The sequence below is a fragment of the Mugil cephalus genome, chromosome 11, assembly GCF_022458985.1.
Source record: "Mugil cephalus isolate CIBA_MC_2020 chromosome 11, CIBA_Mcephalus_1.1, whole genome shotgun sequence".
In the NCBI taxonomy this organism is placed as follows: domain Eukaryota; kingdom Metazoa; phylum Chordata; class Actinopteri; order Mugiliformes; family Mugilidae; genus Mugil; species Mugil cephalus.
In genome coordinates, this window is record NC_061780.1 from 2,268,126 (window position 1) to 2,281,161 (window position 13,036).

Sequence of the window (13,036 nt, forward strand, 5' to 3'; positions counted from 1 at the left end):
GTTGCAGTGCTGTCGTATAGTGGGAAAGGTGATGACATTTCTAAAGGCCCATTAGGGCCGACACAGTAGCATCTATGACTAAATTATTCTACATAAACTTAACTAATATGTATTCATACTAATGAATCTGAGCTAAACCAAAGACACAAATTCACACAATATTTTAACTTCAATAATTTCTACAACTCCCTTGGCTTCATTTTAAAAGTGGTTTAGGCTGTGATTCATTCTTCCTCAACTCCCAGGGTGCTCTGCTTCATTTGAGTTTGACCCTGCAGCAGACCCTCATCCCCAGCAGTCTCATGAGCGATGTATACAAGGGTTGGCTGTTCTGGTTCATTAGTGAACTGCTGTACCCCTTGCAATTGCTAAGAAATTAATAAACCCCCTGGTTATTTCAAGTATATAATCAATAACAAAAACAAATAATACATCATTTGAATAATAATACTCTGACTCATAGTTGAGTGGTTAATCCTAAAAAAAAGAAAACAAATTGGGTGTATTACATCAGGCACCTACAAGAACACTGAAAAACACAGAAAAACATCATTATACACAGTTGTAAAAAAAAGTGGCAATGAAAAATCCTGGGGTACAGGGGCCCACACCGATATTCTTTCAGGGGGCCCAGAATTCTTAGCAACTGCCCTAGTTAGTTGTTAGTAGGAGCATACACAAAATATTCTCATGCACGTCTTGTTGAAACACATATTGCATCTAAACCAGCAATATTGACTTGTTTTTGACATAGTTGGACACAATTTGGATTTGGATTCCAGCAGCTCGTTAAGCCACTCAGCAACTGTGATTCAATGTTGTCATGATCATATTTCATAAATTAAAGCTGTGGTAGCTGAAGGAGGAACATGTGCTGCTGCAGCTTCTCCCAGCTGTTCAGGGTACATGTCTTTGGCACCTGGCAGAATCCATAGGGAATTCTTCACTAACACAGAAAGGCTTCTTAGCTTCAGCTGGATCTTTAGAGAAACTGGGCCATGCAGCAAGACAATAAACCCAGGCATCCAAGACAAGTACAAAAGAATTGTTAAGAACAAGTGAAGTTACTGGAGATGTTTAGTTGGTATTGCTGCACAAGAGGGTCACACTACTGAAAACAAATGGTCACATATTTTTGCAGCTTACAAATGATACATTTTCTTGAATACATTCCAGGACACAAGTGTAACATCTCTGTTTCAGTTGTTTGATTGGGTTCTCTGTGTTTTCTGCCTGGACTTCGTGGACTGAGTCATGTCTATGCAGAAAAAGGGCGCACAACATTGTATAGCTGTGGCCACTATGTATGGCGCTCTCAGACCAGCAGCTTTTTTTAGTGACGGTGACTCTGAGCACTTGTTTCTGTCCCGCTTCCTTCAGGGCAGCATGTACACTTCGGTGGGTGAGGGAGAGCTCAACAGAGCCAGACTGCAACAAGCTCACTGTAATAGCCAATATGAATATTCAGTCTAATTTATGTTAAAGCTTATCATTTCACAATAGCCTGGGAGCAAAAAAAAGAAAAAAAAAAAAAGAATATCCCCAAAATTCAACATGACACACCCGTTTGGTATTTTAGAAACTTGCTAATATGCACTAAGCTCTGGTATATCATTTTATAGCTGACTACAACTAATAAAACATTCACATTCTTAGTCTGTGTTGGACACTGCATATGTGTGTCTACATTCCTGTGTCCTGTGTTGTGTTCAGAGGTTTCATCCAGGCGGTGTGTTTAGGTTTTTATCTGGCCATAATTCAGACTCTGACAGCTGAAAAAGAGACATATTCATTATGGATTGAGGGAGGGGAACAAGGAGAGTGATGGAGGGAGGGCAGGTCTCTCTCACACATAACCTATCAGTGGAGAATAAAGCTCTTTGTTCATGACCGTGTGAACACGTGTGTCAAAGAAAAGCAGTCGTCATCAAGGCCTCTCTCTCAGCCTTGCTACCCCAAAAATCACAGGAGTTCAGCCGACTCTTTGACGGAGCAGGACAGCCTCATAAATCACGCGGGTGTGTTTTAGTAACGTCCGTACCGCTGAACGGCGGCCTGTTAAAGCATCTCTGACAGCCCTGATTGGGGAGAAGGTAAAAAGGAAAAAAAAACAGACTTAGACTTTATTTTCTTAACCGAAGAAACCGCATACACCTTCTCACTTCTCTTATTTTTGCTTTTAAGGCATTTAGCTCACACTCAAACTCATCTGAGTCAACTTGAACAGAGTGAAAAAGCAGAATAAGTCTCAGTTTCTTCTTCTCTAACATCCATCATTCTTAGTCAAGGCCTTTTGCATTAAATGAAAATTAATTGTTATTCCCAGTAGTGAATACTTGCTTTTTTGTTCTGTGTCTGCTTTTCTCTAAACCTACCTTATTCAGAGAGTAAATGAATACTCTCTGGTGTTATTGGACAGACATGTATAAAGTACTACAGACCCAGACTTGAGTAAAAGTACAAGTACTCTATCAAAAAAGGGACTTGAGTAGAAGTTGTGTTCTTTAAGCACCACACTTAAGTCAAAGTTCTTGTATAAGTATTCATCATTTTTGTACATAAGTATTGCAAGTAGTTATTTTAATATTTACTACTCAAGTACTGAAAGTAAAAGTACAAGTATTGTGTTAAGTAGTTGATTAAAGAAAGCAGTCAAAAGTTTGAATATCATATCATAGTTTATATTATTTCAAATGTTAAGCCTAAGGGACACTCACAATTTCTTTGACTGTAGCAGCAGTACAAGGACAAGAATTCTTGAATTTTTCCTTTTTCCCCCCTTTTTTCCCCCTTTTTTCTTTCTTTTTTTTTTCTCTAAGCTTTCTCGCCCTGTAATTTGGGTAATGTTGCGTCATGCCATATTTTCTTTTCATAAATACTCTGGAAGTATTAAATTCAGGTACACAGGCTCCTGGCTGCTCACACACTTTGCACACTTTGCACTTTGCACACAAAGTTTAGTCGGCAGCGGCGGGTCCAGGTTTGTGAGCTGAACACGCAGCGGCCTGGGCCTGTCACTGCTAGGAAAGATGTAGCTGATAAGGGTATTTAGGTGAAGTTAGGTAGTCAGTGTGCGTGGGCAGCTGGGGGCTTGTGATCCCAAATTGCATACAAGACACAAATTATTTATTTATTTTTTTTCTTGTTTGTGTTTGTCTTGTTGTTTGGATTGCATTATGATTTCTTTAATATTAATAAAACAAATTGTGATCCAAACAAAGACAAAAATGTACAAAACGTGAAAATGCTACATAAAATACTACATGACAGATCAAATGGAAATAAATTTTGCCTGTTGGAAACTTTGATGTAAACTGACAAAACAACGTTAGAGAGACCTCCTAGCAACATACAACACAACAGCTAATGATAACTAGCTAATGTGAGCTTGCTACCTAGCTAGCTAACGTTAACTAACGTTAGTTAGGCACTAATATTACTAATTAATATTTGCCAATAGTAACCCTAACTTTGATATGCAATTTTATATATATGAGCGTCCTGCTAGCTCGACTTTAACTAGCTATCACTATGGCTTTAGCCCATTCTAGTCTTACCTTGGAGCAGACGTACAGTGTGTATGCTTGTTTATTTTCATGAGATTTAACTGGCAGTGGGGCCTTAAGGCACCGCTTCTATTGTGTTATCAGCTTCAGGAAGAACACAACTCCCCAGCCAAACTCTTGGGGTACCTAGTTTTCGGACACTGCTCTGCAGCCAGCTTGACGATTCTTGTTTACATAGCAACAGTTGCTAGGATGCATGATTGGACAATGACTGTTTGGGGGCGTGGTTTCGTGAAAGGTCAGTTGTATCGCGTAACGATGCAGCACATAAAAAATGTGTTGGAGTAAAAGCATTAAACTCATCGAAAATATGTAGTGAGGTAAAAGTGGAAGTAGGAGGAAAAAAAAATACTCTTACTTTCATCTCTTTTTAAGTCACTGTAAATTGAGTACGTTTGGACTATTGGTCAGATAAAACCAGGCCATTTGAAGGGATCGCAAGGACTCTGGACATCATACAGTATGCCTTGTTAACATTGAATGAGCTGCAGATTTTACACGCATAGAATAAACTTAACATGGACATATAACAGCAGTCTAATGTTGTGGGTATATAAATGATAGCCACTCTTTTCAATTCAGGACTGCATTCACTACTTCAAAGATATAGTCTGCTGCAGTCGGCTGTGTAGGACTTTAGAGGCCCGTCACTGGCCGGCTTCACCCTATCTGAAGCTTCGGTTTAAATGCAGGTGCTTGTATGAACACATCAGTACCTTGCCACAGTGCATTCGCGTGGCCATAAGAAAGCTTTCTTATGAGCTGATAATTAATTCCTAGTTACTCTGTGAAGCTTGACAAGTTAAATATTAATTACTCTGAATAAAACAAATCTATGAAGAGGTAGAAAATGGATGGTTGCCAGATTGGAGGAGGAGCAGGAGATAAACCATCAGATGTTGGATCAGGTCAGGTTGCCAGATCTTATCAACCAATTCCCAACTTTTTTTCTCCTTCAACACTCCAATGAGACTTTAGTAAACAATATTCTCTCTTTCTTCAACTATTACTGTGCCATCTCCTTATCTCTCTCTCTTATCAAGCTACCCCTTTCTCTTGTCTCTCTCACTCTCTTCTGTCTATTCCTCTCTCATCCTGTCTGTCTTATCAGTGGGAGTGTAGACAGACGGTGTTATCAGTATTGTGTGTGTGCACTTGTTTTGACCAGAGACAATAGTGGTTACTGTATGGCTGTCTCCCTATCCGTCTATCAGACACAGGGAGAGGAGATGCTGATCACTCCGTAACTCATCCGCCAGATTGTTCTGTCTCCACCGTCTACCACTTGTTTATGTCCAGACGTTCCCTCTACCTCTGTCTCTTTCTGTTTCAATTCCCTCTCGCATGCTCTTTTTTTATCATTATCATAGGGTTTTCAGGAAGTCAAACTTGCTGGCTGCCATCCTCCCACACTGATTTTGTATAGATGGAGACCTTGATGGGAGGATGATCTGACAGCAGGCTACACTTTACACAATATTAGTAAAGTCCCATCTTTATGCAAAGCGATTTGCTTGTTCCTAGTGCGTAAGGGGTTGTACAAGCCAGTCGACTAGTTGGTTTGCACACTTCTCCCCTGTGTGTGATCATCAAACTAGCAGCAGTTCATCAAGTGTGTGGAAATACTTCATTAAAGATGATGGCCATAATACTATGACATGTGGAACATACTGTAATTCAGTCCTGACATAAAGGAAAAGTACCGCTCCAATGCACACTCATCTGGAAAGACATCTTTCCAACGATCCAGATCCTCTCAACAGTAGTCAGTTATCGAGGCTGCACATCAACAATGTGCTGATGAATTTCATTGTGTAAAATTATTAGACCTTTAGGTGCAGAACACAGAGAGAAATACCGCATTATTTTAATCCAGCCACTATCTGTACTGTTAAATGCTGCTGATGGTGCCTGTTTTCATACAGGCAATACATATCTGCAGCGCACAGTATGTAACACATGATCTGTCTGTTCTCAGCAGACAGACATCGTTTGTGGCATCATCAGAGACAACCTGACTTTCACCACAAAACAGCTGACTTTAGAAAAAAATCTTAAGTCGCGTAACCCACATTGTGCCTATTCTATCGTACCATCACTGAGGTTATCACTCTATCTGGTTCCTCCTGCTGTCAGCATGGTGAATTTGGTGTCAGGAACCAAAGTTGTGGATGTTGTTCTCTTGTAGCAAACATCTGGGAAATTGTGCTTGCATTGGATGTCAATCAACAGTCTTACACTCGACGTAATCGTGTTCCCTCGGAGTTGACACCGGACCAACTTCCTGTGTTGAGCCAATTCAAAGGAAGTCCAAACCAAGATGATCAGTATGACGTGTGTTTTTTATGATGGACCACGGACATTAGATATTTAGTTTGTCTGTGTGTTTGTGGAGTGTGATGGCTTAAGCTGTGTGAATTTGCACTGTTAAGGTGAACTCCCTTTCTGCAGGTGTTTGGCAGCAGATTTCAGACTCTACAACAGCAGAAAGGAACTTAAATGAGACACATATTTAGATATCAGGGCCTCACCACTTACCGCACCTACATACACACACACACGAGCACCGTGAATCCATTACAGTCCATTCATTACTAAGGAAATGTGCTCCTGAGTTAGTGGACGCACATTTATTATTTTGTGAGTTGAACAGATGTTAATGAAAGTGTGTGTGTGAGAGATTGTGTGCGTTTAAGGCTGTACGCTGTAACTCTATCCATTTGTGTGTGCGTCTATTAGTCATCCTACACAAGGAAATGGGCTCTCCACTTCCAGCTGTCGTTAAACCCAGATTCTAATTGGCTCTTTAATTAAGACACGGAAACGCTGAGCCTGAACACACACATGTGCGCACACAGCGATCAATAACGCATTCGTCTGACCCCGAGGTGAACCACTTCAACAGTTTTCTGGACTCCTTCTCTCCTCCACTGTTACTCCGTCAATCTCTCCACCTGTCTGTTTGCTGCATCTGTCTTCATAATTCCCTATCCTCCTCCTCCCTCCTCTAATCTCCCTCACTTCCTTTTGCTTTCCTGTACACATGTAAGTTCTCTCTCTCTCTGCTCACCCCGCCATCCTGCAGTGTCAGTGGGATGTGTTCTGCCACGTTTCTCTTTGCCAAACAGGCTGCTGTCATTTTCCATGATAGTACAGCAATGTATGCGTGCACGGCCATGTGTGTGTCTGTTTATATTTCCGTCTGCATGTTGCGTGTGTATGTGCAGGTTTTTCGCACGCGCACGTGTGGCTTGGAGTCGGTCCACACAGTTTGCTGTGGCTAACAGAGCAGGAAACGTCTAATCTGTCGGCTCGGCGGAGGACACACTCACGCAGAAACACACACTTACACAAACACACTGAGCTTTGTTTCATGTCTGTGTCATTTCACGTGTGGATAAAACTCTGGCAGCAAATACTTTTATTTCATTTTTCCACTTGCAGCCCTCTTGACTTTTACTCACTCTGACTAATGTTTGACTGGATTCTATATACTGTATGTTTTTGGCTCAACATTTACTGCACTGCCTTTCACAGACTTCTCCCCTATCTTATCTGCTACACACATGCTTTTGCACCTTAATGCCCAACTGCAGTGGTGAGTAATACAACAACAGAGCTTTACAAAGTCAGTCAGGCAGAAATTCTGCCACTGGGTAATTTTTCTCTTTGCAGGAGAGATTCTGAGTCCCAGGCCTCAAGTCAATGTTGACTTTTCAAAATATTGAACAGTGTCATGTTAGGAATGCTATTTAGTTTCTGTGTTGGGCCATCAGTGAGTGGCAATGGCCCTAATTTTGGCCTTGCGTCTTTTATCAAGGAGAGTATTCTGATTAGCACACAAATACGACATGACCATCTAAAGTAAATAGACTGGAGACCACCAACTGATCCTCATGAGTTAGGAGAGGCCAGCTCTGTGCGATGGTTTGTGACTCATAGCTCTTCTGTTTTTCCCTTTTGAAAGACAAATGCAAACTACAGCATGTGTCTTTTCATGCATATGCATGAATGTACTGTATGTGCCAGATGGCCATTGGCTGTATTATTTGTACTGTGTTAAAGTGCAGTTTTTTGAGGCAGCGTACCAGTTGGCTTTTGTTGCAGTAGCTTCACATAGTTTGATGTACCCAACATATTTGCATGTTTCTCTATAGTTTTGAACACATTTTCTCATTCAGTTCAATGAGAATGTGTGTCCAAACCTTTACTTGGTGTGTATGTATATTTTTTTAAGAGACAAAGTATATCGAATTGTAGTGTAGTGTACCTGGAAAGTGTCCTGCTTTCAAATCTGGCTCCTCCCCTCCACAGGTTACTTGTTGCAGGTACCACTACCACATTTAAACCACAGCCATGGTCTGCACATAGTCTGTGTGCATGCGCTAAATCATGCATTTCCATAGATATGATTGCCCATGATTTCTGTTTGGGTTTTACAGTTCATTTCCTGCGGCTTTGGTGCATGTGCGTGCATAGTGCATTTGTGTGAAAACATGAAAACTTTGTTAATGCGACTGTGTGGGGTTTGGGCAAATGCTGGCTCACATTAGAAGCCATGTTTGGGAGTTAACACAGGATAGAGGGATGGCCAGACGAGAGCATAAAATAATGAGTCTTTTCATCCAGACTTTTAGAGTGTTCTCATAACACTGGCGTTAAATTAATGTTCATATCAGATTTCTCTTGAAGCACATGGTTAAAGGAAAGCCTTAGAAAAGCCACTGTCACACTGCTGCACCTTGTCACTGAGATGTAAACCAGGGTTAAGCGTGTGAGATGCAGCAGAATGTCCCTTTTATGTGTTTTGAAAATAGTCCAGACTTTATTGCAGGCACGTCAGGAGGTCACGACTCCAGCAACTTCAGCTGAAGGTTGTTTAAGGTCACCTGTAGTTCAGCAGCTACTGCCTATGTATGTATGTGTATCCAGGTCCATCTTATATATTTTTTTTCTGTGTGTCTTGTGCTTTTAAAGCCTCATGGCTGCCTGTGTGCTCATGTTTGTTTCTCTCTCTGCGTGTTCTCACTTTTATGTGTATGCTTATCTATTCTACATCTATGTGTGTTTGTGTCAATCCACGTGCAAATTCGGGTCCACATGTGCATGTTCTTATATCTCTAATTCGTGTATGTGTGTCCTGGCTAAATGTGTCTTTGTGTTCTCTCAGCTGGCATCAATCAGAGTGTGTGTGGAGCCGAGCCGCTGCCAACAATGGAGCCCTTCACTGGACCTGGACCCTTTTATCAATTCACACACACATACACACACACACTTTCAGAGACCCTGAGGGGTGGGCGGTAGGGCCTGTGTATGTCTCGAGAGGGATGACGATGTGTGTTGCATGAGAGAAACTGTGCATGAAAATTTATGTAATTCGTGGATTTTGGTTGCCTTATTCTTCCAGAGGGTTACTTTGGAAATGCACAGTTGGACATTTGGGAAAGATGCTAAACAAGTATCAGATACAAAAATATTTCTGATTAATGATCTGATGGACATTTGGTACTGAGGATTTTCAGTCTTGGTATGATATGTCTAAGACCACTAAGACCAACTGGACTTTTCTTGAGGCCGTTCCATCATTGATCCAAGTGGGTTCTTCAGCTCTAAATGGATGGTAGTGGTGTCCACCCTGTGAGTCTGTAATGACACAGTGTTCACCTGCAGTTCAAGGATTATTGAAATAAACCTAGATGGTATGTTGGTGGAATGGAATTCCCCAGATTTGGGGTGAACTTTGTTGGGAACTGATGCTAAAATCGTGTTGTAAATGGCTAATAAAAGATGTCTTAGTCCCCTGCTAAGACAATGGCTTTGTCTCTGAAGGTTGTCAGCTGAAACAAGGACTCGGACTTGACATCCATGTGGCTTCTTCAGTTCTGAAAGACTGGGTTTTGAATAGGAACATCTGTGTATGGTACCTATCCCGGGTTTTTCATACAATGTGAATGCAATCGACTTGGAATTTTATCAGCCCAGCTTCGATGTGAACAGGAATACTGTGTCACCCCACTAATTTACACAATGATCTTGATGTACCTGCCTGTCGCGTTATGATTTTGTGACGGACGGCCTGTCAGACTGTGTCAGTGTAAAAGCTCCAGGGCTGCGAGCAGCACAAAATCAGAGCAAGGTTTTGTTCTACTCCCATAAGAGACCGATGTCTGAAGGGCAGAGATTTTTGTCAATTTTTTTCAATCAAAAAAATCAAATGTGTTGCTACACGATTGTTAACTGAAGAGCATAGGTAAATTAGTCCTACCTCTTGTTCGGGAAATTGCATTGGGGGTGTGAACTGTACATGCGATATGGCACACTTTTATCAATCATGGCAGTGCACTGGTAAGACCGTGATATCCGCGAGCTGCTCTGCATCCAAGGAGAAGAGGAGATGCAGCGCAGTTGAATGTGTAATGATGATGTTGTCGACACGATGAAGTATGAGAATGAGGAAAAAACAGGCACGCGGCTCTCACAGTTAGGGGTCAAACCTGGGACTGCTGGCAATGTGAAAGAGCACCAAAGGTGGGTCAACCCAGGTCTGAAAATTGCATGTCAACCTGGTATTTTCAGTGTGAAAGGGGTACAAGTGTCTTCAAGAAACTCTACAGGTTCTGTTTTCCTTTTTCAGCTGTTTTTTCAATTTTACTCCTATTAAACCATCTGTTTTCTCTGGCTAAAATGTCCACATCCTAAAATCTGTGCCTGTTGACCTTCAGGTGTACGTAGACCATTGAGTCCTGACCGGATGTTTGTCCTGTGTTGAGGTGAAGTGGTTGTTTTGTGTCCCTAGTGTACAAGGCAGTGCATTTCTCAGTGTGTTGAGCAGCATTAACTACATTGTTCTGCCTTGGCCTGAGTGTTTTGTCCTAGGGGTAAACAAGTTTCTGACTTAGTATGTTGCTGGGATAAGGTGCACGCGAATGCAGTATTTATTGACTCCTTCTGAGTTTTTCAGATACATCAGCCATAATAAGGGGATCTCAGTGTTTATTCATTTGTTGTTCTTTTCTCCTCTGTCTTCCTGAGTCTTCTTTTTGTGCTTTTGACAAAAGCTCAGTTCAGATAGCTAGTGCTACAGCCACATTTTGAGTTCTCAGAAATGAGGATTAAGTTTTGGTTTAGTCTATGGCAGGAGTCCGACTGGATAGACCCAGCAGCTTGAAAGTGAATACACATCAGTGGGGTCCCACGTCCATGTAAGAATTATGTTAAGTCTGTCCGAGGTTCTGTGTTTGTGCGTGGCTAACTTGAAAGGTGTGAGTGACGAGGACCCACAGACGACCTCAGGCATGACTGAGAGCTGGGGACTTTTTTGGAGTTACCACGGAAACAAATCAAAGTGAATCTGGGATTTAACTATTTACACCTTCGTCCAGGTCTTAGAATAGGCATTCGTTGTCATGTACCTATGTATGTTTGAAGTTTAGTGTTACACAAATCAAAACGGCTTACTTTGGCAATTGCTGCTTAACCCTCACTCACACACGCACACACACACACTTAGCCTTCCATCTCTGTTTTTGCAGTATCAAATGGCGAACACTGAATCCATTTGTCAAACAAACTGCCGGCGTACTTTGGCGCTCAGGCCTGCAGATCACTCATTTATCTGAGCACACACTCGTCCATTAGTCCCAGATCTGCTTTCACCTCTTCTTCTTTCTCTTTCTGTCCGTTCATCTCTCCTCCTACTCGTTCATCTCCAGTTTCCCTCAGTCTCTTCGTCCGGCTTGTCCTTTCTTGTTGTCTTCGTTTTCATCTGTCTTGCTCTGTCATCACTTGTTTGCGCCGCTCCACTCATCTCCACTCCTCTGTTGTTGTAATGATGGAGGGATGGAAGGATTGACCCCATGCTAGAGGTTAGAGTTCACCTGGTCCCACCACACCTCATTCAAGCATTCACTTGCTTTCTGTTATCCACTGCAGGGCTCTGTACTTGAGAACACGCTACACAAACTTAAACCGCACTTGTGCTGTTTCTTCTCATCTTCATTTCAGTGCACTATTATTTCTGTTTCTGTTTGTGAATGTTTATGAATGCTCTAGTTGTTGGGGCAGAAAAAAACATGCTACAGCTTCATGAAAATGCTGCTGTTTCTACATGGAATCCAACCAAGGGGTAATGGCAAGCCACCAGAACTTCCAGGGCCTACATATAGGGAGCAGTTTATTTGAACTCTGCATTTCAGCCTTTTAGTTGGGGTTTATTTTTCCAGTCGAGAAGGAAGCAAATCTGTAATAAACAGCCTGAACATGTGATGTGCAGTGCTCTAAGAAGAGAACAGCAGTGCAGTTTGTTCAGAACTAAAATGTAACTCTGAGAAAAGATCCTTAAAACCCAAGGGATCGTGGCTCGAAGGACATGGATATTATTGACTGATCCTTTTTTTCTGCTGTTTAGAGGGAGATTTTCTCTGAGAATATTTTGGGCCATAAATCCTGTAGATTTAAAACATGGCTTTGATATGTGTGCTTGCTCATTGAATTAAATATTAACTGTCTATTTAAACGACATCCATTTGCTCATAATAGCTGCAAAACCTTTGAGCTTTAATTAACAGGTGAAAAATAAAGTGACTTATGAGGTCTTAATGTAAAACCAGCATGCAGTGTGGTACTCCAGACAAAAAACAACTTGCTAAGATGAAGTTGTTTGAGGAGAACATAAATGTAAATGAAATGAGAATAAATCAGCCACCTGACTGAGCTAACGGTGACGGTAATGGAGGAGCTGTAGACTAAGATGCTCATAAAAGTGTTTACACAGGTTGTGCAGTCAACGCTCCAAGTCTTTTGGGATAAATGGGTGTGTTGTAATGAGAGTGGCCCTGAACCTTAAAGAACTACGGGATGATTCAACATGTGTACTGAAAAAAGACTGTATTTTGTAACATTTTTAATAATGAATGGCCTGTTTTTGTGTGTGTGTGCGTGTGTGAAATAATAAAACATGTGCAGGACCACTTTAAGCAGTTATTTTCCAGACTCCCTCTCACTTACTACCAAGTCTGTGATATGAGGCCAAGATGGTTGACCCAACATTTCTGGATTTCTGAACGGTCTGGCTGCACAATGCATTTGTTTTTATCATGAATTAATGTTTCATTTAACAGAGTAGATCAAGATCAGAGAGCTCTTGCTTGTTGAGATCTTTGAAGGCACGCCTTGGCCCGCACTGTGTAACTCCTCACACAGTATGGCATGTTAAACAAGCAACTGGGTATTCATGTATACAGCCTATGAAGATAACTTGCACTCCGATCTCTTCCAGGTGATGGCCCTGGCTGAGGCTGCGGAGGAGAACCGGGCGCTGCTGGATGAGGCGTTTGTCCGTCTGCGGAGCGCCACACACCTGCTTGTGTTGCTGCTGTCACTGTGGCAAGGCCTGACCCCAGATCAGACTGCCATCCTAGAGGCCACGCTGCTGCCGCTGCTGCAGGACACGCCACAGCTGGTACGCACGC

General features: G+C 41.9%; 1 protein-coding gene across 2 annotated transcripts in view; it reads left to right on the plus strand.

The window, feature by feature from the left end:
- The window catches only part of bbs9 (Bardet-Biedl syndrome 9), a 159,529-nt gene that overhangs the window by 72,937 nt on the left and 73,556 nt on the right, over nt 1-13,036 (plus strand). For both annotated transcript variants that reach the window (XM_047599630.1, XM_047599631.1), the window contains one exon: nt 12,844-13,026. In XM_047599630.1, coding sequence (XP_047455586.1) covers nt 12,844-13,026 — 183 coding nt within the window. The remainder of the gene's footprint in view (nt 1-12,843; nt 13,027-13,036) is intronic.